Raw genomic sequence first — 25545 nt, 5'->3', positions numbered from 1 at the left:
GCTCACCGCACCACCACCCCCCATCCTGGGAAGATCCGTGCCGCAACTCCTCTCAGTCCCTACTCCGCGGAGGGGGCGCCAGCGGCTCAGCCAACATCCCTCCCCATCCTTGGTTCCGGCAAGTTCCTGGGGCCAAGGGTGGGGAGAGGAAATTGAACCTTGGAGAACCCCAGGGAAGATCCTTATTCCCAGTTGGGTGGTAATGGGTTAATGCAGGAGCCAGCCTTCAGAGGCCAGACTCCAAGTGAACAGAGATGGAATCTGGTGAAAGGGAAAAGGATTGGAGCTAGATGTGAGAAAGGACTGGCAGAGGGCAGAGGGGAGGACGTTGGAACCAGGCTTCACAAAGCCATCTTCCTTCCCTAGAAGAACAGCCCCCAAAGAAGCAGTGAAGCATGTACATTGCCCTCGGCTGGAGATCAGGAGGCCTGAGTTCTAATTCTTAATCCTGGCTCTGCCATTAAGAGGTTGTGTGACCTTGGGCAAGTGCCTTCCCCTCTCTAAGCCTTAGCTTCTCATCTGTGCATTGAAGGAGTTGACTGCATCTCTAAGGCTCTGTGCAGTGAGGAAGTTGCCTGGAGAATCTCTAAGGCGCTGACCACCTTCTGTGGGTGTAGGAGGCAAAAACCATAGACCCCAGGCCAAGCGGAGTGACTGCAAGTTAGCCTACCCCTTGCTACCATCCACCCACACTGCTTTTCCCTATGTACTGCCTGGGACAGGCTGAAAGAAGACACATTTATTCCTTCATTCACTCCCGGATGTATCCCTTCAATAAACAGGTATTAGGTACCTAGTGTATACCCTATTCAGAAATGAAACATACAATATCCTACCCTAAAAGACCACAAAGTCTCATGGGGAGGGGTACCAATCATTAGCATAAAACAGTATAAAGGCTACATGTATTCAATCTGTGTGTGCACAGTCACTATGGAATCCTACCCTGCCCTGTGCTACATTAGAGTCTTCAACACATATAACTGCTCTCCCATTTACCCACAAGGAACCAAAGTAGAGGGAGGATGAGTGACTTACTCAAGGTCACCTGCTAGTACTCACAGAGCTAGTCCTAGAATCCAGATCTTTCCCATTCCAAAGGCCGTGGTGCTATTTGTGGACAGGAAGTTAGTTTAAGGGAAACTTTGGATAATCTAGTCTTTGGGACAGGGGACAAGAGCACTAAGCTGATGGGATGGTCCTGCCCCTCACCTGAGGCTGAATAGCCACTGCCTCTGTCCCCCCACCCCCATCCCATACACACTCACTCCTGGTCCTGCTTCTAGTCTTCTCTTTGCAGGCAAGGTGCTTCAGAACTTTTCCAGCCTGCATGATCCTCCACCACCAGTCCATCGGTAAATCCTCCCAAACAGAGGAAGGGTGTGGTCCTGAAGAGGCTGGCCTCTCCCTCATTCCCTTGGCAGAGGAGGAATCTCACTTGGTGGCTCACTCCAGTGTCTCCTATCCAGGCTTTATGGGAAGTCCTACCTCACATCTAACTCTAACCCCTCTTCTGGTCTCACTCAGCCAGGTCTACCTAGTTCAGCCCTCACCACAGACAAGAGTGCAGAGTTCCTAGCCTTGCCCTTTCCTAACCCAGATAGGAGGCTCACGCTCCACATTTAGTTGTAATCTCACTCCTTGTCCCCATCCACTGCAGGGGGCTTTGGAGGAGAGCTGGGCCCAACTCCTTTGGCCAGCCCCAGAGCTTCCAAGAGATAAAAGACCCCTGACAAACTCCTCCCCACCCACCCACACACTTTTCCATTCACACAGAACCCTTCCTTGGAAGCTCAGAGGAAAGAGGGGTGAAGGGAGGGGGGAGGAAGGAGCCAGCTGACCATCTGGTCACCATGGCAACCGGGCCTGTTTCCTGAAGGTGAGCCTAACTGGGGTGGGTGGAAGCTGGGAGTGGGGGTACTACAAATGGAACCAAAAGATAACAGCGGAGAGAGGAGGACTGGAGGGGCTAAGGAGCAAAGTCAGGGCCCTGGCCACGGTGAGGCCTGAGTCAGAGTCCCCGTGTCATCTTTCCAAATGGTCCCTCTCCTCATTCTGAAGTGTCCCCAGGAAGGCTTCCAGTCGGACTGCAGGCAAGGTGCTGGAAGCGGTGAGTGACTCAATGCTGACCTCATGTGGCCAGAAAAGGGGCTGCTACACACCTGTTAGAGTTCAGAGCCAGAGGTAGGACTGAATTGGGATAGCTTTTTCCCCAAATTCAGCCTCTGTCTGCATCTGTCCAAGTTCTTGTGTCTTTGCAGTGGTTTCAGATGCTCCAACTCCTCCGGCCTTCATAAAAGAAATGAAGTTTCAGTGAACATGTTTTTCAAAGTTTTGGATTAGGGACAGGAGAATTTGGCTCTTTCTATTTGATCTTGGGCAATTCAACTCACCTCTCTGGATTTCAGCTTCCAGACTTTAAGATGGGGATGTGATAGTGCCAGATGAAAGCCCAAGTAGTCTGGTCTGGAGTGTCTGACTGTATTTTTGCTCTAGCCTTTGAGGATGAGAGAGGAACATGTCAGGGGAGGAAGTTGCAAACGTCTGAAATCACACTGACCTCAAGGGAAGGAGATGCCTCAATTTCCTTGGGCTTTCCCCTCATGGTTTTTCACCGCCTCATGCTCAACATATCCTCTCCACTCTGATTCTCCACGGGGCTGGAGAGCAGTGGGGCATCTCCTCCTGTGTACCCACCACTCTTCTCTCTTCATTCACCCCACCAAGCACACACACTACGTACCTCTCTTCTCCCCCCCAGTCCTCTTCCCTTTCCCTCACCCCACTGGGTAGTCGACCCCAAGGTGTGCCCCACACCACCCTGTTCTCACTCCTGTCTTAGCACAAGCACTCTGTATTGTAATTGACAGGGAGATTTTTGAAGGCTGGGACCAGAGGACATTTTTAAGTGTGGGTAGGGTTAGGGGTTGTTGGTTACTACTGTTACTATGATACTCAGTTTTGCTTCCAGCAGAAAGACCAATGTCAGGCATATAGGAAACTCCCCATACATGTTTGTCAAATGGATGAATAGATGGATGAATAAATGAGGTTGCATAGAAGAAGGTAGTAGGAAAGCTGGTTAGTAGCTGTCTACACTCACTCCAGCTTCCTTCCTTTCCAGAGATGATTGGGGATGATTCTTCTAAGGTCATAGCTGCCCCTGGGTTGATGGCACTTGGAGTAGGGGATGAGTCATGGGGCACGGGGTTGGAGCTCACCATGTGGGAGGAGCTTGCCTATAACCTCCATAGGCCTTTTAGGCCCAAGGAAAGGAGGGACACGGAAAGAGAAAGATGTGCTGGCATTGTGGCTGTGGCTGTGGTGAGGACCTCAGCAGAGCATGGCCCAGGATGTCTGGGGCCTCCCCATCCTGGCCCCACCATGAGGAACTAAACTTCCCTGACCACTAGGGGTAACCAGATGTTGTAACCGCCTGGAACCAGTGTTTCATCCTCGTGAAGAATGACCACCCTGCTTTTTTAGATAATAAAAACATGACCACTCTGCTTTTTTTTTTTTTTTTCAAGACAAGAGCTTGCCTGAGAAAACTCACTTTCAAAAAACAAAATCAAGGGACGCCTGGGTGACCCAACGGTTGGGCACCTGTCTTGGGCTCAGGTCGTGATCCCGGGATCTGAGATGGAGTCCCGCATCAGTCTCCCTATGAGGAGCCTGCTTCTCTCTCTGCCTATGTCTCTGCCTCTCTCTCTCTCTCTTTCATGAATAAATAAATAAATATTAAAAAAAAATCCTCACGCCCAGTTCTATGTGATTTAGGAAGTTGACCCAGGAGACCCTCTATCCAGGACCCAAAGGGAGAACTGCCCGTTTACGGGTAATAGGTATCCCCTTTCCCTACCCAAACTCCTGGGCACGGATAGACGAGAAAACCACAGAAATTGAGAAAAATGGGTAGGCAATAGGAAGCAGAGCTTTGCCATCCCATCACCTACATGCTCTCCCTGCGTGGTATGCAGCCTGTGCAGACGATTAATAAATATTCCTTTAAAAACAAATGAATGAATGAATGAATGAATGGGGAAAAAATGAATGAAGAAATGAAGAAGGGAAGGAAAGAAAGAAAATGCATGGACTTAAAGAAGGAAGAAGGGGAAAATATGAATGAATAGATGGATGGTGGATGGCTGGATCAATGGATGGGTGAATGAATGGGCAAATTAACGCACGAGTGACTCAGGACCGGGTAACCCCGGAGTGGAAGCCAACGCAGAGGGCGGGGTAAGGGGGATTCCGGGGGGCGGGGCCTCGGCCCGGAAGCGCCTGCCGGGGGCGGGGCCGGGGGCGGGGCCGGGGGCGGGGTCGGGGGCGGGGTCGGGGGCGGGGCCTGGGAGCGGGTCCGACTGGGCAGTCCCGCGGCCGGAGTAGCCGCTGCCGTGGAAGCCGCCGGCGCTCCGAGCCTCGCCCGCGCTGCCCGCGCTGCCCGCCGACCCCTCGGGCTCCCGCAGTCCGGGCAGGAGGCCACCCCGGGCCGGGCGCCAGCTCTGCGAGGCGGACCTGCAACCCGGAAAGGCGGCGCGGCGGAGCCCGGAGCCGGATCCCGCTCGGCCCCAGCCCCCGCGGGCCAGCACCCCTGGCATGTCGGAGGCGCGGAAGGGGCCGGACGAGACAGACGAGAGCCAGTATGATTCGGGCATCGAGTCCCTGCGCTCTCTGCGCTCCCTGCCCGAGCCCACCCCGGCCCCAGCCTCCAGGCCCTCGGATGGCGGCGGCCCCCGGCCCTGGCCGCGTCCTCCGGGAACAGCCGAGGAGCCCCGCGAGAAGGAAGACACGGACGGGGAGCGGACCGACTCCACCTACGGCTCCTCGTCGCTCACCGAGCCCCTGCCCCTGTTGCGGGGCACGGAGGCCGAGGACCCGGCCGCGGGGGCGCTGAGCCCTCAGCAGCTGGAAGCGCTCACTTACATCTCCGAAGATGGAGACACGTGAGTATGGGGTCTCCCCAGGCTGACGCGGGGACCCCTCCGGCCGGTGCTAAGCCCTGGCCTGCCGCGATCTTCAGCAGGCCGGGGCCCACTCTGCGGATCCCTCACGACATCGTCGCTGGAAGGGGCAGCCCCCACTCTCTCTCTCTCTCCAGCCCGCTCTTGAGCTCTGGCCAGCCCCGGACCAGAGGCCCTGGCATCATCTCTCTGCCCTCCCTTTGGGAGCTGGGCACAGCTGACAGGGCCCTTACCAGACACCTGGAACCCCAGCCAGCAGCTCGGAAACCTCCCAATAACCCACCCCTTGGAAGGGAAAAGTCCCCTGACCAGTCCAGGTTTTTTTTTTTTTTTTTTTTCCTTGCTGGGGGAGAAGGCATCTTTGTTTGCTCAATATCTGGGATTCCCAGCCCCTGACCTCAGAATACCCTGTCTCAAGAAACAAAAGGTGCCAGTTACAGGTTGCCAGTGCAGGAGTGGGGGGTAGGGGTCAGGAAGCTTAGGATGAGGGTGCTGCCAGGGTGCAGAGCTGAGGCTAGCTGTGAGGAAGAGGGGTGAGCCAGGCTGGGGTACTCTTGCCCCAGCAGACAGACAGACAGGCGGCTGGCTGCCCAGCTTACTTCCTTCTCTGCTCTGAAAGGGGAAGTGAGGGCTAGAGTCAGCTTTACCGACACCCTCCACCTCCTGAATCCCCCAAATCCCCCTCACTGTCCTGTCTGATTCCCTTATTTTACCCTCCCTCTCTTGGGCCCAGGTGAAGTTTGGTGGGGATTGGGCCTGGCGGCTGTGGGGGTGGGGGTGGGGACAGGCAATTTAAGTAAGAGAAGCACTTTGTGTGGAAGGGACTGGCCATTTGAAGATTTGCCCCTTAGGAGGAAGAAACAGTGTCAGGTGAGGAGGTGGCTGGGATTTGGGGGTGAGAAACAGAGTGGAGCGAGCTGGGGTCCCAGATCAGGGATCCTGGAACAAATGGGGGTGGGGAGAGTAGAAGAGGCTGGAGTTATCTGTCCTGACCTGCTTTTTGGAGATGGGAAGGTCCTAATCCTGGGTAGCCTTTGACAAAGATAGCCAGTGGACCCGGTGGGTGGGACAGGAATGACCCCAGGCCTTTTTGTAACCTGCCCAGATCACCAGCCCTCAGGCACAGAATCAAGATGGGGGGGCTCCATGTGGATACCTATGACTGACTTTTGGCCTAGGGATTGGAGACTTCTGACCCTGCTGTCCTTTGTCAGCCTCTCAGCTGCAGCCTTTACCTAGTTAGAGACAGGTGTGTTTAGAGGAGGCAGGGGGAGGTGGAGAAGAGGTGGCAGGACTTCCCAGGAGGTCCCAAGAGAGGAGGGGGCACTCTCTTCCCTCAGAGGTGTCTGGCCTTCTGGAAGTGGAAAGAGGAAGTGGGAGGAGGGGAGACAGGGAGAGAGGGAGGTGGCTGCAGGAATGTGACCTACAGAACAGGCCCTGGCCGAGGGGATTTCCAGAGCGGTTCCTCCGCCCTCCCTCCCTCTGCCACTCTCTCCTGGGCCTCTCCTGCCTCCTGCCACCAAGCCTTACCCGCCTCTGGCCTGAGCAGCCCCCTCCAGGGCCCAGAGAGGCCTTTACCCAAACTACCCCTTCTGGGCAGTAAATGCCCCAAGACAGCTGTCCTGGCCTCCACCTTCTAGCTCTGGCTTTCATTTTCCCCACCTGATGTGGGGAAACCCCAGGACTGGAACTTCCCCTCCCAGCTGCCCCCTCCCACCCTAGCAAGAGGTGAAGGCTCTTTGGCCCCCAACAGACACACATTTTCTGCACACCACAGACCTCCCCTTGGAAGCATATGCAGAGCAGAGGGCCTCTGGTCAGGCCCCACCCAGTCCCTTCTGTGTGAAGAGTGGCCCTCCTGATTCCCCTGGGATGGGCAGCAGGACAGGATGCCTCGCTGTCTCCTTGCTCCACTTCCAAGAGCTTCTCTTTTCTCTCCCCTGGAATGTGTAACATTGAGTTGCTGGGAGTTGAGGTGATCCCACGCCTCCCCTCTCAGTCCTCCTTGTCGAGGTTGGCGGAGGTGGGGAGCTCAGCCCCGGAAACCACCCCTGTGCTACCCCGGCAGCTTTCAGTTTGGCTTTGAGCTGCAACCAGCCTGGCAGGGCCCTGGGGCCAGAGGGAGAGTGGGGTGTGGGCGGGCCGAACAGGAAGGACGGAGTCCCATCAGCACCTGGCCCACGCTGCCACTGGGCTAAGGCCCTCCTGAATGCCAGAGATGGGAACTTGGAGCTCCCAGCCCCCGGATCCTGGCTTCCCTCACCAACCCTCACTTCCTGGCCCAGACTCTCACTTCCTACACCTACCCCACGGCTGGCTTCTGAGACATTGATGTGTTCTTCCTTCTAATCCCAGAAGCCTAGCTCACTGTTTAGGGCCTGAGCCCTAACACTAACCCCTATTCTTGCTGTGTCCCCCTCCCAGGCTGGTCCACCTGGCAGTGATTCACGAGGCCCCAGCTGTGCTGCTCTGTTGCCTGGCTCTGCTGCCCCAGGAGGTCCTGGACATTCAGAACAACCTTTACCAGGTGGGTGGGTAGATGGAGAGGGTGGGCTATGCCCAGATACCCGTACCTGCTGTTCCCAGCAGCCACACAAGCATACATAGGCTTCACACTCAGGAAACCATATGCCAGACATGGGGATAGAAGCCAGTGATGCAGACATGAGTAAGACACAGCCTCTGCCCACAAGGTGCTTGAGCCTGGGCTAGGGGACTCATGTCAAACTAATTACATAGCATGGTGACAAAAGTGGTGATAGAGACACATACCAGCTGCTGTGGGATCTGGTGTCTGCGGGGAACAGCCAGGGAAGGCCTAATACAGGAGGTGGCATCTTCCTGGAGCCTTAAAAAAGGAGTATGTGGGATCCCTGGGTGGCGCAGCGGTTTAGCGCCTGCCTTTGGCCCAGGGCGCAATCCTGGAGACCCGGGATCAAATCCCACGTCGGGCTCCCGGTGCATGGAGCCTGCTTCTCCCCCTGCCTTTGTCTCTGCCTTTCTCTCTCTCTCTGTGACTATCATAAATAAATAAAAATTAAAAAAAAAAAAAAAGGAGTATGCCAGGTGGATTGCCTGGTACCTCTGTCTTTTCTCCCTCCAACCCTTCCTTGTCACCTGGCCCCTGGGGATAACAGAGATCTCCCCAGATGGTGAGAGGGTAGGCCCCGCCCCCATCTGTCCTTACTCCAGGGGCTAAGGAGATCTGCAAGAGAGCAGGGACCCACTTCGCTCAGCCTGCCTCCAGAACTAGGGGTCCCAAGAGCTTGGTGGGTGGTGACAGAGGGAAGGATTTGGTAGCATTTCTGTGGAAGCCCAGGGCCATAGCCTTTATAAGCTGCCCTCAGGGAAGGTACCAGCAGCTGGTAATTCCTGGGTCTGCCCTAACATGTCCCCAGATGTAGGAGTGTGCTACAATAGCCCTGTGATCCTTTGTGCCTACAGACAGCACTCCATCTAGCTGTACATCTGGACCAGCCTGGTGCGGTTCAGGCCCTAGTGCTAAAGGGGGCCAGTCGGGTGCTACAGGATCGACATGGTGACACAGCGCTACATGTGGCCTGTCAGCGCCAGCACCTGGCCTGTGCCCGCTGCCTGCTGGAGGGGCGGCCAGAGCCAGGCCGAGGACCACCTCACTCCCTGGACCTCCAGCTGCAAAACTGGCAAGGTATGGGCAGCCTGCCTCGGGGTTCGTGGGATGAGTAGCGGCAGGAGATGGAAAAGGAAAAGGAGGCGCACAGCGTGTCCATCAGTGTACCTCCCGTTCTAAGCACATGGGTACTCAGTACATCTTTGCTGAATGAATGAATTTGATTTAGAATTTACTAAGAGCCTACCATGTGCAAAACAGAGAGCTAAACCTTCCCCTTGAAATATTTAGTATAGGGGCGCCTGGGTGGCTCAGTCTGTTAAGTGTCTATCTTTGGCTCAGGTCATGATCCCAGGGTCCTGGGATCTAGCCTTGCATCAGGTTCTCTGCACAGTGGGGAGTCTCCTCCTCCCTCTCCCTCTGCCACTCCCCCTGCTTGTGCTCTCTGGTTCTATCTCTGTCAAATAAATAAATAAATAAAATCTTTTTAAAAAAAGAGATATGGGGATCCCTGGGTGGCTCAGTGGTTTGGCGCCTGCCTTTGGCCCAGGGCGAGATCCTGGAGTCCCGGGATCAAGTCCCACATCAGGCTCCAGGCGTGGAGCCTGCTTCTCCCTCTGCCTGAATCTCTGCCCACCCCCCACCCATCATAAATAAATAAATAAATATTTAAAAATAAATAAATAAAAATAAAAATTAAAAAAGAGATATTGAATGTAACAGAGATTAGATGAACTCATTAATTCATGTAACAAAAATGTACTGAGGGCCTTCTATGTGCCAGACATTATTCCAGGAGCTGGACTTGCATCTGTGAACAAAACAGAGGATGATTGAGGCCAACAATAAATCTAAGCAGTGAGTTCCTTAGTAGGTTAACAAGCAGTAAGTGCTGCAGGAAAAAGTAGAGCAGAGTGAGAACTAGAACGTGAAGGACGGGGGCGTGGGTGTGATTTTGAAAGAGAATGGCCAGGGAAACCCTCAAGAAGCAGGGACGTTTGAGCAGAGAACTGAAGGAGATGAGGGATATCACTTTGAATCTAGTTGTGTAGGCAGAGGGAGGTCCACGCCAGAAAGGAAATAGAAGAAAGGCTAGGGGAGCACAGGGCAGGAGGTGGCCCCTGGGGAGGGGCCTGGGGCCTGGGGATCCTGGAGAGCTCTGAAGCAAGTGGCTTTTTGGACAGGGCTTGAAGGCAGGTGGAGTTTGAGAGAGGTGGGGGGAGGGGGAGAGAGAATGGGGGAGGGGTATGTGTGTTGGGGGAGGGTGTGTGTATGTGGGGTGTCACTGGGCAACCTAACCCCTGAAGCATGAAAGTTTCAATAACATGACTCTGAAAAGGTGGAAACTTTGAGTTCCTTTCCCCTCAGACTTTTGAGGGGGTTTTTTAGGTTTGTGTTTTAACAGTCCTGTGATCAGAGGCACTGAGTGGGCAGTCAGTCCCTTGGGGCTGAGGGGTAGGGAGGTCCCTGAAGGAGGGGGAGAGAGGGTTGGTCTATGCAGATTAGCAACACCCACCCTCACCCCATCCCAGGTCTGGCCTGTCTCCACATCGCCACCCTGCAGAGAAACCGACCACTCATGGAACTACTGCTTCATTACGGAGCTGACATTGATACGCAGGTGAGGGGGCCTGTCCCACCGCCTGCCCCAGCCCCAGGGAGGGGGGTGTGCCCAGCAGTCAGGAGTGGTGGCACTCCACCCTCCTATCCAGAGCCCCAGCGCAGCATGATTCCTCTAGAGGCCCTGGGCTGACTAGGCTGACACTCTTATTCCCCTCCAGGAGGGTACGAGTGGAAAGACAGCGCTGCACCTAGCTGTGGAGACCCAGGAGCGGGGGCTGGTGCAGTTCCTGCTCCAGGCTGGTGCCCGCGTAGACGCCCGCATGCTCAATGGGTGCACACCCCTGCACCTTGCGGCAGGTCGGGGCCTCAGCAGCATCTCATCCACTCTGTGTGAGGCAGGCGCCGACTCCCTGCTGCGGAACGTGGAGGACGAGACTCCCCAGGACCTGGCTGAGGACGTAAGAGGCACAGGCTCAGCTCTGCTCTCTGGGACCCTGGACCCACAGCAGAGGGTTAACAGCTGTTAACAGCTGAGAGGGCCGAGGGGTTGGGATCCCTGGGTTTAATCTGTGATTCAGCCACTCACCAGCTGTGGGACCTTGGGCAAGCCTCTGCCTCTCCCCCAGGCTGTCTTCTTAGTCAGTCAAGACCAAGGAGCTCAAACTTGGGCTCTGACAGGCGCCCTGCAGCTATAGTGGATCAACGAGGCAGGCTAGTTGTAAGACCTGGGGGCCTCCAGGAAATCAGAGTCTATGCCCAAGGGTCACTCTACTTGGCTTCAGCAGATAGTTGCAGAGGAGGAATGTAGGCCTAGTACTAACAGGTCTTGGAATATATTTTTTTAAGATTTTATTTATTCATGAGAGACATAGAGAGGCAGAGACATAGGCAGAGGGAGAAGCAGGATCTCTGTGGGAAGCCCTACATGGGACTCATCCCAAGAACCCCAAGTTCGTGACCTAAGCCAAAGGCAGATGCTCAACCACCAAGCCAGCCAGGTGTCACAGGTCTTGGAAATTTTAAAGAGAGATGGAACCTAGATTTCCTGTATGGTCTTTCCCATTTTAAAGTGTTCAATGTAGGGCAGCCCAGGTGGCTCAGCAGTTTAGCACCTGCCTTCAGCCCAGGGCGTGATCCTGGAGACCCAGGATCGAGTCCCACATCAGGCTCCCTGCATGGAGCCTGCTTCTCCTTCTGCCTGTGTCTCTGCCTCCCTCTGTGTGTCTCTCATGAGTATTAAAAAAAAAAAAAAAAAATCTAAAGTGTTCAATGTAAAACAGTATTCAGGGGTGCCCAGCTGTCTCAGTCAGTAGAGCAGGTGATTCTTGATCTCAGGGTCATGAGTTCAAGCCTTATATTGGGCCTAGGGCCTACCTAAAATAATATTCAAAATGTTTCATAAATCCCCCCCCCCCCAAAAAAAAACCTTGGGCTAGATTACCTCTGGGGGCCTTGTTAGCTCTGATATTCTGACATTATCTTAGAGAGTGAGGGCTTGCCTGAGGCTTCAGGCCTCTCCCTAGCTCAGAGTGGCCGCTATTTGGGGTATTAGTAGGAAGATTTGTTTCCCAATGAACCGTCATTCAGTGGAGAGGAAAGGCCCATCTGTCTCCCCAGCTCCCTTCCCCCACTGCTGTCTTTTTCCCATGAGCCCTGATCTTGCTTCTCTCCATTCTCTTCCTCAGCCCTTTGCTCTTTTGCCCTTTGATGACCTGAAGATCTCTGGGAAGCCACTGCTGTGTGCCGACTGAAGCCAGGGCAGAGTCTGGGGCCCCAGAGGAGACTCCATCTCTTCCCATGTGGAATTTGGGGCCATAGCTGCTGTGTATGGGGCCCAGACAGTGTGCCCTCCTGGCATCCCGGGGACTGCTGAGGCCACAGCCTGGGGCCCTGCACAGTCCTGAGCTAAGAGGAGTGATCACAAGTGAGAGAAGGCCAGTCTGGAAGGAAGACCTTCCTTGGTGGATGGAGATCCTTGAAGACTCCCAGAACCCCAGGTATCCTGGGCGAAGCCTGTCTGCTTCTAGAAGATGGCAGGGGCTCTTGTTTCTACCCAGGTTGGGTCAGCCTGACACTGCCAACCAGTAGTAAAACATGGACTCTCTGGAGTGAGGAGAGAAACAAATCAGCAAGAGGACCCTGATGGGTTCCATCTCACTGCTGTTGAGGACTTGTAAACATTGTTGTTTAAAGACTTCACACAGAAGGCCCTGAACTGAGCCTTTGGGGAAGGGGAAGTTTCAATAACATGACACTAAAACAGCAGAGACCTTGAAAATGCCCCCCCCCCCCGAGTTGTTTTGCGCATGTGCATGCCTGTGTGCATTGGGGATTTTTAGATAGGCCTGCTTTGTGACTTGATGGTAGAGGCAAGGAAAAGGAAATTGCCACCTGAGCAGGGTAGGACCTTGCTAGGTGTGTGTTGTGTGTGTGGGGAGGGGGAAGAGCTAAGAGTCCTCAGGCCTCTCTGTCTAGCACAAAACCTTGGCCTTTCTGTGAAAACCGAAGGATAAATAGGTGAAATGAGAAGACCCCTGGGGAGTAGGGGGGTGCTCCTCACTGCCCTGGAGGAGCTTGGAGAGAAGGCTAGTAACACAAAGGACGGTTCTGTATGTTTTTCCTTTCATTCCACACGTATTTGAAGTCCCTGTTAGATGAATATGGTCAGTACGTGGAAGGGGGAATAGACCAACACAGTCTCTGGCCACTTGGATCTTCCAGTCTAGTGAGTGAGACAGCAATTAAAATCATAAACACCCAAATAAATATGTAATTACGTGTTGCGGTGGATGCTGTGAAGGAAAAGCCAAGTGAGAAGAAGCCCAGGCGCTGGGGGCCTTTCTTTGGGTAGTCCAGGGAGCTCTGGGAGGTGAGATCTGCGCCTGGACCGGAGGAGGAGAGCGGGACGGGGACGGGGACGGGACGCGGGGAGGGCGTTCAGGGGGAAGGCCCCTGGTCCCCTGGTGAATGAGAGGACCTCAGGGCGGGCCAGTGCGACCCCGCAGAGGCTGCGTGAGCCGGCGCCGTGGAAGAGCCAGGTCGTGCAGCGCCTCCAAGGTCCAGGCTTGTTGGGGGGCAGCCTTGCAGCCCAGCCAAGAACGGAAGGAGGGATCTTCCTGGCAGAAACCGGCAAAGGGGTAGCACGAGGGAGTGGGACGCAGAATCTCTGTCCCCGTCCTGAGATGACAGGGGGCACCTCCCGGGTTGGTGGCGAGGGCTAAGGGCGAAGGGGACGAGCGCCCCGCCCCGCCCCCCCCCGCCCCCGCCCGGGCAGCCCGGCTCTCGGCTCCCGCGCCGCGCCTCCCTCCGGGCCGCACGGGGGCGCTGTGGGCCGCCGGCGGCCCGGGGCGCTGCGTGGTCGCGGCTGGGGGCGGAGGGGCGGCCGCGGGGAGGGAGGCGGGAAGAGCGCGGCACTTCCGCCAGCCGCTCGCTCACTGGCCGCTGCTGGAGGCGGCGTCGGGAGCGGAGGGAGCGCGCGGCCCGGGGACCGCATTCCCCGGCCCCCTCCGCCCCACGCGGCCCGGACCATGGACGCCAGGTGGGGGGCTAGGGGAGCGGCGGGCCCACGTGACCGGGCCCCGGGCCACGTGACTGCCGCTGCCGGGCCGGAGGGGTCGGGCTGCCCGGCGGCCGGAGCGGGGCGCGGAGCGGGGCGCGGGGCGCGGAGCGGGGCCGGCGGGGAGGGCGCGGCGTGGGCGCGAGCTGCCGCCGGGGTCCGGGGGCGTCGGGCGGAGGACTCGGGCGCCGGGGCGCTCCCGGATCCTGGAGGGCGGGGCGCGAGGAGGGGGCGCCGCCTGTGGCCCGGGCGGCCGGCGAGCGCTGGAGGGAACAGAGGGAACCTGTGTGGTCACAGGGGCGGGGCGGCCCCGGGAGGAGGGAGGGAGCCCCGCCGGCCCGCGCCGGCCTCCCCCGCCCCCCAGGAGAGAGAGAGGCTCTTTGTCCGGGCCGGGCTGCAGCTGAGGGGGGCGGGGAGACTCTGGGCCCTTCTCCAGTTCTCCCCTCCGGAGGGCCGAGCGCCTGAGGAGCTGGACCCTGACCCTGACCCTGACCCTGACCCTGACCCTGACGTCCGCTGTCCCCGCAGGTGGTGGGCAGTGGTGGTGCTGGCTGCGCTCCCCTCCCTGGGGGCAGGGGGGGAGACCTCCGAAGCCCTTCCAGAGTCATGGACGCAGCTGTGGTTCTTCCGCTTTCTGGTGAACGCTGCTGGCTATGCCAGCTTTATGGTCCCCGGCTACCTGATGGTGCAGTACTTCAGGCGGAAGAACTACCTGGAGACAGGTGTGTCCAGAAAGGGTGGGGTTAGCGCGCCAGGTCCGTTTTTTGAGTGCTGGCCAGCACTCCAAAGAGGGAGGTAGCTTGGAAAGGGAGGGAGGGAGGGAGGCCTGAAGGCCTGAGGGGGAGGTGCTGGGGAGGAGATAAGATCTTGACCTTGGGTGCTTTTTTTAGGCAGGGGTCTCTGCTTCCCCCTGGTGAAAACTTGTGTGTTTGGCAATGAGCCCAAGGCCTCTGACGAGGTCCCTCTGACTTCGAGGACTGAGCCTGCGGAGACCACTCCCACTTGGCAAGCCCTGAAGCTGCTCTTCTGTGCTGCGGGGCTCCAGGTAGGTAGGCAGGTGGGCTTCGCTTCTCTCCCTGGGTTGGGTCCTGGTGGACAAGGGACTGTGTGGAACCAGAGTTTTCACCCTACCAGTCCCAACAGTTTGCTGGCTAGTGTGGCCCCCCTCCTCCCAGGGGCACACGGTACCATCATCTTCTGAGAAGTGGGTGGAGGAAATGCTGTCTTGTTTTTGCCTCTTTCTTACCCTCTTTTCTGTTACGTCTTCTGTGCTGTTACTACACTTTCCCCTGCAATGATGTGTCTCATATACTGTTAACCCACTAATCAAAGTTTAAGGAAGCCGTTCAGCCTTCCCTCCTCCCCACACGACATATGAGCAGGAGCTAAGATGCTGAGCTCTTGGCACTTTGGGGTGGGCACTACTAGTTCTGCACATGCTAACAGGTGTCCCATTTTTCTACTCCCTGAATTGAGAATAGATAGGAAGATACCTGGGATGGTGCCAGCTTTAACATACCCTCAGGTGGGGCGAATAGGATCTGGACAGTCCTAAAGCATTTGTCGTTTTAAGTGTTTGACACATGCTTGAATGTGTCAAACGAAGTGAATGCAGGTTTGGGAGAGGAGAAGAAACTTCTAGTTACTAGAGAGAGCAAATATATATGCCATCCTTTAAATCATTTAGACACTTGAGGAAGAGGGAGGTTGTCACGATCCTTTTTTGTCCACGTTTTCCTTTTCTTGCTCATCTTCTCTCCTGTCCTCATCCTCCCCTACCTAGGTGTCTTATCTGACCTGGGGAGTGCTGCAGGAAAGAGTGATGACCCGCAGCTACGGGGCTACTGCTACATCGCCAGGTGAGCGCTTCACAGACTCACAGTTCCTGGTGCTAATGAACCGAGTGCTGGCGCTGATCGTAGCTGGCCTCTACTGCGTCCTCTGCAAGCAGCCCCGCCATGGGGCGCCCATGTACCGGTACTCCTTTGCCAGCCTGTCAAACGTGCTTAGCAGCTGGTGTCAGTACGAAGCCCTCAAGTTCGTCAGCTTCCCCACCCAGGTGCTGGCCAAGGCCTCTAAGGTGATCCCAGTCATGCTCATGGGAAAGCTGGTGTCACGGCGCAGCTACGAACACTGGGAATACCTGACGGCCGGCCTCATCTCCATTGGGGTCAGCATGTTTCTGCTGTCCAGTGGACCAGAGCCCCGCAGCTCCCCAGCCACCACGCTGTCAGGCCTCATCCTCCTGGCAGGCTATATTGCCTTTGACAGCTTCACCTCAAACTGGCAGGATGCCCTGTTTGCCTATAAGATGTCTTCGGTGCAGATGATGTTCGGGGTCAACTTATTCTCCTGCCTCTTCACCGTGGGCTCGCTGCTAGAGCAGGGGGCCCTCCTGGAGGGGACCCGCTTCATGGGGCGACACAGTGAATTTGCTGCACATGCCCTGCTGCTCTCTATCTGCTCTGCATGTGGCCAGCTCTTCATCTTCTACACCATAGGGCAGTTTGGGGCTGCCATCTTCACCATCATCATGACCCTCCGCCAGGCCTTTGCCATCCTCCTCTCCTGCCTTCTCTATGGCCACACTGTCACTGTGGTGGGGGGCCTGGGGGTGGCTGTGGTCTTTGCAGCCCTCCTGCTCAGAGTCTATGCCCGGGGCCGTCTAAAGCAACGGGGAAAGAAGGCTGTGCCTGTGGAGTCCCCTGTGCAAAAAGTTTGAAGGGCCTGAGGGGTGACGCGGAAGAGGACCCTCACCTTACGATTTTCCTCTCCTACTGTAAACTTCTGAGGCGGTCCACTCAAGGGCAGTTTTTTTCTCAGTATCACAATCAGCTCTGCAGGTTGGGGTTGAGTCCAAGAGGCAGCCTTCTCCTTTGCCTTAAGTCCCCCGTTCTCTAGTAGGGATTCTTCTGAGCCCAAGGGTAGAGGACCGTCCTCAGTGTGGAGGGATGCTGAGAAGACAGAGGGACCTTCCAAAGCCTCCACCCCCTCGAATTCCCTGAAGTCTTGCCCTATGGGCTCCAACACCTCACCAGTGCTTGTCCCCTACCCTGAACAGCCCACCCTTGCAGACTCCCAGAGACCTACAGTTCTTACTCTGGTGAGAAAAGCACAAGTGTTGTAGGCTCCAAGTGCTGCTTTCCCAGGAGTCCCTGAAAGCGGGTGCTGTGCTGGAGGAGGGGGATGGGAGAACCCTGCCCAGTGATGCCACCCTCTGCTCCTGGATCCCTAGGCTCTGCTCAAAGAGCCAGTTGCAGGTTTTGGTACCTTGGAAATGTAACTTTTTGCTCTTATAATTTTATTTTATTAAATTAAACTGCTGCAATGGGCTTTAAAGTCCGGTGTTTTGGTTGACTGAAGTGTATGCTTTAGGAAGGGGACGGATATAAAGGGTATAGTGTTACACATGCTGGCTTGAGGCGCAATGTTTGAAAAGTGCTAAATGGCTATAGGTGACCTTAGCTTTCAATGTACCTGAAGAATGACCAGGTAAAGCTTGGGATAGAGAAGCTAAGGAAACTAAAAAGCAGGAGATCCACTTTACAAGGGAGAGCATAACTGTATAAAACTGTATCTTCTTTATTTTGCATACTTTAATCTCAGAACAAAATAAACACCACAATAACACATCCAAACCCCTTGTCAAATGTCATGAGGGCTAGGGCTTAAGGCCCTTCTATCCTGCCTCTAACAAAGACAGGAGGGGAAAAAAAAAATCCACTAGACATCAGCAGAGGGAACCAGGTGAACCGGGGCCACTCAGGGCTGCTGGGGAGCCATGGGGACACTATACAGAGGGCACAAGGTCTGCAGGAGAAATTAATCGACTTCTTCCATGCGAGAGGCATCCTCATCACCCTCAAGTGGAGGGATCTCATCAGGAACAGCAGCACTGGGTTCTTCCGCTGCCACTTCATCTTCATCGATGCCTAGAAAATAAAAAAGGCCTGTTAACTTTGATCCAAATACCAGTAAATCATCTTTGTCCCCCGTGAGACCAGCTCCCCAGTTCCTTGTCACACTCTGGTAACGGGCACCCACCCAGGCCTAGCTTGATCATGCGGTAAATGCGGTTGGAGTGAGTCTGGGGATCCTCCAGTGAAAAGCCGGAGGAGAGTAGAGCTGTTTCAAACAGTAGCACCACCAGGTCCTTGACAGCCTTGTCGTTCTTGTCTGCCTCTGCCTTCTGCCGCAGTGTCTCCACAATGGGGTGGTCAGGGTTGATCTCCAGATGCTTTTTGGCCATCATATAGCCCATTGTAGAGTTGTCCCGGAGTGCCTGGGCTTTCATGATCCGCTCCATGTTGGCAGTCCAGCCATAAGTGCTAGTCACGATGCAGCAGGGTGAAGACACCAGCCTGTTGGAGATGGTCACCTGTAGACAGTCACAGAAACTCCCATTGATGGTGCCTCAGTTTATCATTTCCAGCCCAAAATGACTATATGTTAAGTTCTACTCAAAAACTCAAAGCTAGGGATGCCTAGGTGGCTCAGGATCTGAGCATCAGCCTTCAGCTCAAGGCGTGGTCCTGGGATGAGTCCTGCATCGGAGTCCCTGCAGGGAACCTGCGTCTCCAGGTCTCTGCCTCTCTCATAAATGAATGAAATCTTAAAAGAAAAATCTGGGATCCCTGGGTGGCCTAGGTGGCTCAGCAGTTTAGTGCCTGCCTTCCAGCCGAGGGCATGATCCTGGAGAGTCCTGAGGTCGAGTCCCACATCGGGACCCCTGCATGGAGATGGCTTCTCCCTCTGCCTGTCTCTCTGCCTCTCTCATGAATAAGTAAAATCTTAAAAAAAAAAAAAAAAAACCCTCAAAGCTAAATCTCCGCCAGACATTACAGAAATACCAACTTTAAAGCTGCCTAGTAAAAACAGCAAAAAGTCCAGAAAGCTGGAAGCCAATTAGGCTCTGTACAACTAATTGGGATCCCTGGGTGGCTCAGCGGTTTAGTGCCTGCCTTCAGCCCAGGGCATGATCCTGGAGTCCTAGGGTCAAGTCCCACATCAGGATCCCTGCATGGAGACGGCTTCTCCCTCTGCCTGTGTGTCTCTCATGAATAAATAAATACAATCTTGAAAAATAAATCTAATTGTGTAATGCTATAAGATTCTGAGAGCACTTGTTTATAATACACATGCCCTACTCCCAGAGTTGCTCACCTTTTCAACCTTCTTATCCAAGATTTCCTTCATGAGTTTGCAGAGATTCTCAAACTTGGCCTTGCTCTCCTCCATTTTCTTCTTCTCCTCTTCATCCTCAGGCAACTCCAGGCCCTCCTTGGTAACTGAGACCAGACTCTTCCCATCAAACTCCTTGAGCTGTTGCACGCAGTACTCGTCGATAGGCTCTGTCATATACACTACCTCGAAGCCCCGTTTCCGCACTCGCTCCACAAAAGCGGAGTTGGCAACCTGCTCTTTGCTCTCACCTGTAGGGTTATGGAGTGTGACTCGGGTCAGAATGTCGCCTCCTCCCAGTTCCCAGAGATTCCCAAATGTCCTCCCTTCCTTTCACCCTGAGAGCCTTTGATCAGACCCAAGCTCCAACGCACCAGTGATGTAATAGATGGACTTCTGAGTCTCCTTCATACGGGACACATACTCTGAAAGAGAAGTCATCTCATCTCCAGATTGGGAAGTGTGGTAACGCAGCAGCTCAGAAAGGCGGCGCCGGTTAGTGGAATCTTCATGGATTCCAAGCTTCCGGGGTAAGAAAAAAAACAATTTTATTTCTAAATAACATTACCTTGTACGTGAATTTAAAAAATCCTCCACCATGAATATTCAATAACAATCTGTTGCTTCTGTACCTTTAGGTTTTTAGAGAACGCCTCATAGAATTTCTTATAGTTCTCCTTGTCTTCTGCCAATTCAGAGAAGAGCTCAAGGCACTTCTTCACAATATTTTTGCGAATGACCTTCAAGATTTTGCTCTGCTGGAGCATTTCTCGGGAGATGTTCAGGGGCAGGTCCTCGGAGTCAACCACACCACGGATGAAGTCTGTAATCCACCAGGGAGAAAACAGTTAAAAATAAACTATGCAAGATTATGTAAATTCAATAGGACCCATTTTGTCACTGAACCCTTACTAGTCATGTTAGCTACAATGAAGATTTTTTTCTTTCCTTTTTAGAAAATGAAAAGACCTCAAGTCTTTGAGAATGCTGAGGAAACTTCACAGGACTTACCCAACTAAGAGAGAATACCCAAGAGAATACTCACTGAGATACTCTGGTATCAATTCATCACAGCTGTCCATGATAAACACACGGCGGACATACAGTTTGATATTGTTCTTTTTCTTCTTGTTCTCAAAGAGGTCAAAAGGAGCCCGACGAGGGATGAACAGCAATGCCCTGAATTCCAGCTGACCTTCTACAGAGAAGTGCTGCAAAAAATTCAAAATAAACCAGTAACATATTTTAAGAAGTGTTTACTCCCAGTAGTATTAGATTATTAAATCGTTCACAAGATAGATCTTCCCTAATCACCAAGGATAGAAAAGATGCCCTAAGACAGCTGTTAAAGTGGGGTACCTGGATGCCTGTCAGTTAAGCATCTCACTTTGGCTCAGGTCGTGATCCTGGGATCGAGCCCTGCCAGGGGCTCCCTGCTCAGTCCTCCCCTCCCCTGCTGCTCTTGCTCTCTTTATCCTCTTTCACTTGCTACTCAAATATAGTATCTTCAAAAAACTAACCTTTTACCCTAAATTAACCTACAATGGCACAGCTACGTATAGCCCTTAGATCAATGAGAAAACAATCCCATCAAGAACCTGCCATAGAAACTAAGTGAGGTCACTGGAAAGGATGTCTCTCTTTACCAAAGTGTCCCCAGTAAGTGAATGGACAGGACTCCATGACATTCAGATCCCACCTACCAACCAGCTGAGCAAATTCCACCGGTCTACCACAGCAACACCCTCTGCTTGCTCTTCCTATTGGGTCAGCACGCATGGCTGGCTCACCTTGACTGCCAGGTGATCTTCCCAGTCATTAGTAAGGCTCTTGTAAAACTCTCCATATTCCTCCTGGGTGATGTCATCAGGGTTTCTGGTCCAAATGGGCTTGGTCTTGTTCAGTTCTTCTTGATCAATGTATTTTTCCTTAATCTTCTTGGTCTTTTTTTTCTTGTCCTTCCCACTATCATCCTCCTCATCTGAACCCACATCTTCAATCTTGGGTTTCTCCTCATCATCTTTATCTTCCTCTTCTTTCTCCCCTTTCTCCTCCTCTGCCTCATCATCACTAATTTCCTTCTCTCGTTCCTTCTCCAACTGAAGTACCCAAAAAAAAAAAAAAAAGGTTCCAGAATACAGAACACCCAAAATTGGGGACCATGCAATCCTCCAGAACGGCAGACATCATATATACGTGACGATTACCAGTCCATACTCACATAAAGAGTGATGGGATAACCTATGAACTGGGAGTGCTTCTTCACCACTTCTTTGACACGTCTTTCCTCTAAATATTCTGTTTGGTCTTCTTTAAGATGGAGGATCACTTTGGTACCCCGGCCAATGGGCTCACCTAGGAAACATCAGTCAAGACAACATAAGGACACAAAACTAAAAGCAGAATTATAACAAAAAACCAACTACAGACAACATACTTATTAAGATCTAGATTATAGACTTCCCCAGAATTCTAACCCAAACAAGAACCTCAACTTACCATGGTCTGCACGTACAGTGAAAGAGCCCCCAGCAGAAGACTCCCACGCATACTGCTCATCATCATTGTGCTTTGTGATAACAACCACTTTCTCTGCCACCAGATAAGCAGAATAAAAGCCAACACCAAACTGTCCAATCATGGAGATGTCTGCACCAGCCTGCCAGAAAATTTTAAAGTCAAACACAAGTTAAAATAAACAAAAAACCATACCAAAGAACATCCACAAAAATGAATGGTGCCTGTCTAGGTGAAACAGTACATACCTGAAGGGCCTCCATGAATGCTTTAGTGCCAGACTTGGCAATGGTTCCCAAGTTATTTATGAGATCAGCTTTGGTCATACCAATGCCTGTGTCCACCAGAGTCAGGGTGCGTTCCTGGGGGTTAGGGATGATGTCAATTTTCAGCTCTTTACCACTGTCCAACTTGGAAGGGTCTGTCAGGCTTTCATAGCGAATCTTGTCCAAGGCCTAAAAACACAAATTTCAACTTTACATTTCCACTTCCTAAAGCTCACCTCACCTCTTCATCCAGAAGAAAACCTTGAACTTCCAAGTAGCACCAGTTCTGATTTCCTCAACTTGAGATTTAAGAACCACAGCAGTTAAGAGTTACCATATTCCCTCATTCCTATAGAGTAAACCAAAAAAATTTTAGAGCGGGTTTAGCCCCCTCCAACAGCAGCCCCGTAAAATCCCAAACCCTTTTCCGTTTTCCTGAATGCTAAAAACAAAAACCATAAACGAAAGTGCCCAAAGCACTCACATCAGAAGCATTACTGATCAACTCTCGAAGAAAAATTTCCTTGTTAGAATAGAACGTATTGATGATGAGGGACATGAGCTGGGCAATTTCTGCCTGGAAGGCAAAAGTCTCCACCTCCTCCTCTCCATGGTGCACTTCCTCAGGCATCTAAAATAAGAACAGTCAAGAATTACAAAAGAACAGCGTGGCCCACAGGTTAACACTCCGATTCACCCTACTCACAACGAAGACTCAGATTTTAATTGAAATTGCTTTGGGCTGGATAGCAAACATATTCCTGAAAAACTAGAAAACTTTTCCCTCAATGATTTCAGCCTATATCCTTAGTGGAAATCCAATTCAGGAAGAATTTTTAAAAGCTTCTTTAACACAACACACAACGTCAAAAGCGTTTTGGGAAAATACCTTGGAGCCTAAGTGGTCCATGGGACCCAACAGACTCCACATCACCGAGTACCTCGTTGAAAATGCAGATCGGATCCAGGAACACGAAAAGGACTCCAGATAACCCACACAGGCATTTTCGAGAGAAAAGCACTGAATACAATTCTATTTCTTTTGGTAGGACAAACGATAGCCCGAGGCGACCAATTTCGGGTTAAAAGGAATTCGCAATGGGCTCTCCCGCTGGGGGTCTCCCACATCAAGCACACTGGAGCCCGGGGGCCGAGTACCCTCGGGGCCGGTGGATACCCGCCCTAGCGGCTGAGACAAAGAACCGCTAAGGCAGAAGCTCCATCGCGACCCCAGCACACGTGACTACAGCATGGGACCAAACCAAACATAACCAAGATGGTGGCCGTCGTCCGCTGGGCAGACCCTCGTCACTGCCGGACGTGCGTCGGCCAGGGCCACGCGAGGAGGGGGCGCCACCGCGCAGCCTCCCTTCGCCCCAGCATCCGGGCACCAGGGCGGGGCGCCGGGTTCCAGAAGCTTCCAGAACAATCTCAGCTCTTCGGAGAGGCGGGGGAGGAAAGGACCCATCTTCCAGAGCTTGCCCCCTCCACTTCCCTCCCCCACACCGACACTGCAGGAAAGATCTAGAAAGAGAGGAAGCACTATGGGCCAGAGACCGCCGTAAAACGTTGCTCGCCGAAGGTCACAGAAAAAAAAAACGAAAACCCTTGCAAAACGCGTCCCAGGGGACAGATGGCACAGGCAGGCCAGCCCCGCGCTGTGCTGAGTCACGTCCAGCGCGCACACCCACAACGCGCGGGGACCCTCCGGCGCCCCGTAGCCGCGTCCGGAAGTGGAGGGGCAAACATGGCAGCGTCCCGGGCCGGCGCGGACACCACGTGCAGCTGCCCACCACCCCCAGCCCGCTCCGCGGCCCACCTCCCCCAGCGCCAGGCGCCGCCCGCGGGGACGCCCGCCACCAGGCACGGGTGAGAAAGCAAGTCTACCTCCCGGTCCCCCTCCCAGCCACCCCCGGAAGCAGCTGGAGTCGTCCTATCCCACAGGCCGCTCCCACTCCACACAACCCAGGCTTTAGAAAAGAAACGAGGAACGGGAGCGACTCAAGAGAGCACTCCAGACAGGAAAACCTGGAAACAGCTACGACTTTACCTTAAAGGAGAAGAGCTGCAAGCACTACAGACCACGGCGGGCAGGGGCTGCGTCCGGCTACGACGCCGAACCAAGGCTGCGCGGGGGTGACTCAAGAGAGCGGCTGTGCGCCCCCGGTCGCTCTATATACGGCGGAGCACAGCCCAGCTGCCGGCCCCCGGATCCCTCCGCCTTAAAGGAGGGTGCAACTCAGCCCCGCACCTGCCGCTGCCCGCCCACCTTGACGTCATGGCCCAAAATGGGGCGGGGGGGCGGGGGAGCCGCCGGTCTCGGTCTCCGCCTTAAGAGTACGCAAGTACTCCTTTTGCGTGGCCGCATCTCTGCTTTTGCAAGGCATGAGCTCCCTCCAAGAACTAAAGACTGGAACGTTCATATGAAAGAAGTGGGGGATCTAGGGGTGCGGGTGCCACTGGCCTTCCTATGAACCATGAGGCAGGCGCCTCCCCACTCAAGAGTCCTGGCCTGGAGGAACACCTATAAAGGTGGAGGGCGGGGATGGAAGCGGCCGACCGCTCCGACCTCGGCTCCCAGGTTCGACTCTTTTGCTACAATCTGCCCTCCAGACCCCTACAACCCGAGAAGGGGAAGCAGTTTTCCTTAGGGACGGTGCGGAATCCGGGGTCTAACGTCAGGGAGGCCTTGCGCCCCGGCCCTCCCAGGGGCAGCGGGCGAAAGCCGCGGCTCTGCGGCGGGGTGTGGCTCCGGCTGGGGGAAGGGCGCTGGCCTGCGCCGGCAGGGGGACTCTTTGCCCGCGTCCGGCGGAAGGAGCGGCAATGGTGGTACTGCGATTACTTCCAGCAGTTTCCAGACCCGCCTTGGCGGCCCCGCCCCCGCCCCGCCCCCTCCATGCAGGCGCCGCCCCGCCCTCTGCGGCCTGGGCCGGGTGTCCGCAGCCGCCGCGCTGCCCCGCGACTGTGCCGCGGTCCCCGGGGAGGAGGCGGGCTGCCCCAGTCCTATTTACCCTAGGAGCCCGCGGCGGGGACCCTCATCTCCCACCTGCCGGTTCAGCGAGCCCAGCGCTCCCTCGGGAGTGGGATGGAGCATAAAGGGAAAGATTGACCCCCCCCACCCCCGCCATCGATCCCACGGCCTGGGGCTGTTGGGGCGGTGGTGCTGGCGCCGCCTTCGGAGCGCAGAGACCCCGGGACGCCTTCGCCATCGCGGGGGGCGGGGAGGAGGACCCTCCCCTACTTCTGCATCCGCCCATGTGAGTGGGACACGGAGACCTGCGTCTTCCCTGCGTGAGCACACGGAGCTGTTTCCCCATCTGGTTTCAGTGTGGGCCCTCTTCGCTCCTGCGGCCGGCAGACGGGAGGAGGAGCGGGTCCCCGCTGCAGGCCGCCAGAAGTCGTTCCCCTCCAGCTGCGGCGCGGGCGCTCCCAAGCCGTTAGTCGGCCGGGAGAGCTGTGGGACGCCGTGGCTCAGCCCCTTTCGCGTGCCTTCCAGAGGGGAAGCCGTCCTTGTCTACCTAAGGCCTCCCCTAGGAACGCCGTCGGACCCACAGCCCCTCCGGAAGAGAATGGCCTCTTGCAGCTCTGTGACCTTGTAGATGTCCATCCACTTCCTTCCTGGCCCACAGTGTCGTTCCCTGGAATCCTGGGGAGGGGCTGCCTCCAGCACCACCGCCCGCCGTCCTTCCTCAGCCTTTTTCCTTTGTATTTTCCTTATTCATATGTTAAATTCCAAAGAAGAGAAGACCTTCCATTTCCTTGTCTTTTCCCCCAGCACCAGACCTCATCACCCAGCCACAGCCACCACTCCCTTCTATTCCACCCCACACACACACCTTTTTTAAAGATTTTTATTTACTCATGAGAGACAGAGAGGCAGAGACACAGGCAGAGGGAGAAGCAGGCTCC

General features: G+C 54.6%; 3 protein-coding genes and 1 long non-coding RNA gene across 9 annotated transcripts; 2 read left to right on the top strand and 2 right to left on the bottom strand.

Annotated features, from left to right (window-relative positions):
- Nucleotides 1-3: 3 nt before the first annotated feature.
- LOC112914036 (uncharacterized) lies at nucleotides 4-5079 on the bottom strand. Its single transcript, XR_003233791.2, has 4 exons — nucleotides 4927-5079; nucleotides 2394-2497; nucleotides 2163-2289; nucleotides 4-126 (listed from the first exon to the last, which is right to left on the bottom strand). It is a non-coding gene; the product is annotated as an uncharacterized lncRNA (long non-coding RNA).
- On the top strand, nucleotides 4333-12898 carry NFKBIE (NFKB inhibitor epsilon). The gene is made up of 6 exons (XM_025990999.2): nucleotides 4333-4946; nucleotides 7389-7491; nucleotides 8409-8631; nucleotides 10086-10174; nucleotides 10335-10574; nucleotides 11802-12898. The coding sequence occupies exons 1-6, from the start codon at nucleotides 4600-4602 to the stop codon at nucleotides 11865-11867; spliced, it is 1068 nt and encodes a 355-aa protein (XP_025846784.2). The 5' UTR covers nucleotides 4333-4599; the 3' UTR covers nucleotides 11868-12898.
- Nucleotides 12899-13498: 600 nt separating this feature from the next.
- Nucleotides 13499-17011, top strand: SLC35B2 (solute carrier family 35 member B2). The gene is made up of 4 exons (XM_072733052.1): nucleotides 13499-13654; nucleotides 14201-14394; nucleotides 14563-14717; nucleotides 15456-17011. The coding sequence occupies exons 1-4, from the start codon at nucleotides 13644-13646 to the stop codon at nucleotides 16392-16394; spliced, it is 1299 nt and encodes a 432-aa protein (XP_072589153.1). The 5' UTR covers nucleotides 13499-13643; the 3' UTR covers nucleotides 16395-17011.
- A 223-nt stretch (nucleotides 17012-17234) lies between these two features.
- HSP90AB1 (heat shock protein 90 alpha family class B member 1) lies at nucleotides 17235-25255 on the bottom strand. Of its 6 annotated transcripts, none has more exons than XM_072732954.1 (12): nucleotides 24913-25255; nucleotides 22121-22267; nucleotides 21619-21825; nucleotides 21353-21512; nucleotides 21075-21208; nucleotides 20644-20952; nucleotides 19899-20064; nucleotides 19486-19676; nucleotides 19228-19375; nucleotides 18836-19104; nucleotides 17717-18050; nucleotides 17235-17604 (listed from the first exon to the last, which is right to left on the bottom strand). In XM_072732954.1, the coding sequence occupies exons 2-12, from the start codon at nucleotides 22265-22267 to the stop codon at nucleotides 17495-17497; spliced, it is 2175 nt and encodes a 724-aa protein (XP_072589055.1). In that variant the 5' UTR covers nucleotides 24913-25255; the 3' UTR covers nucleotides 17235-17494. The 6 variants fall into 6 exon arrangements, with proteins under 6 accessions (XP_072589055.1, XP_025846781.2, XP_072589051.1 ...); XM_025990996.2 differs by lacking the exon at nucleotides 24913-25255 and adding an exon at nucleotides 23687-24298; XM_072732950.1 differs by lacking the exon at nucleotides 24913-25255 and adding an exon at nucleotides 23682-23911.
- Nucleotides 25256-25545: the final 290 nt, after the last annotated feature.

Source organism: Vulpes vulpes, chromosome 1 (assembly GCF_048418805.1).
Source record: "Vulpes vulpes isolate BD-2025 chromosome 1, VulVul3, whole genome shotgun sequence".
Classification (NCBI taxonomy): Eukaryota; Metazoa; Chordata; class Mammalia; order Carnivora; family Canidae; genus Vulpes; species Vulpes vulpes.
Note: the sequence above shows the minus strand (reverse complement) of the source record. Positions and strands in the feature narration are given on the sequence as shown.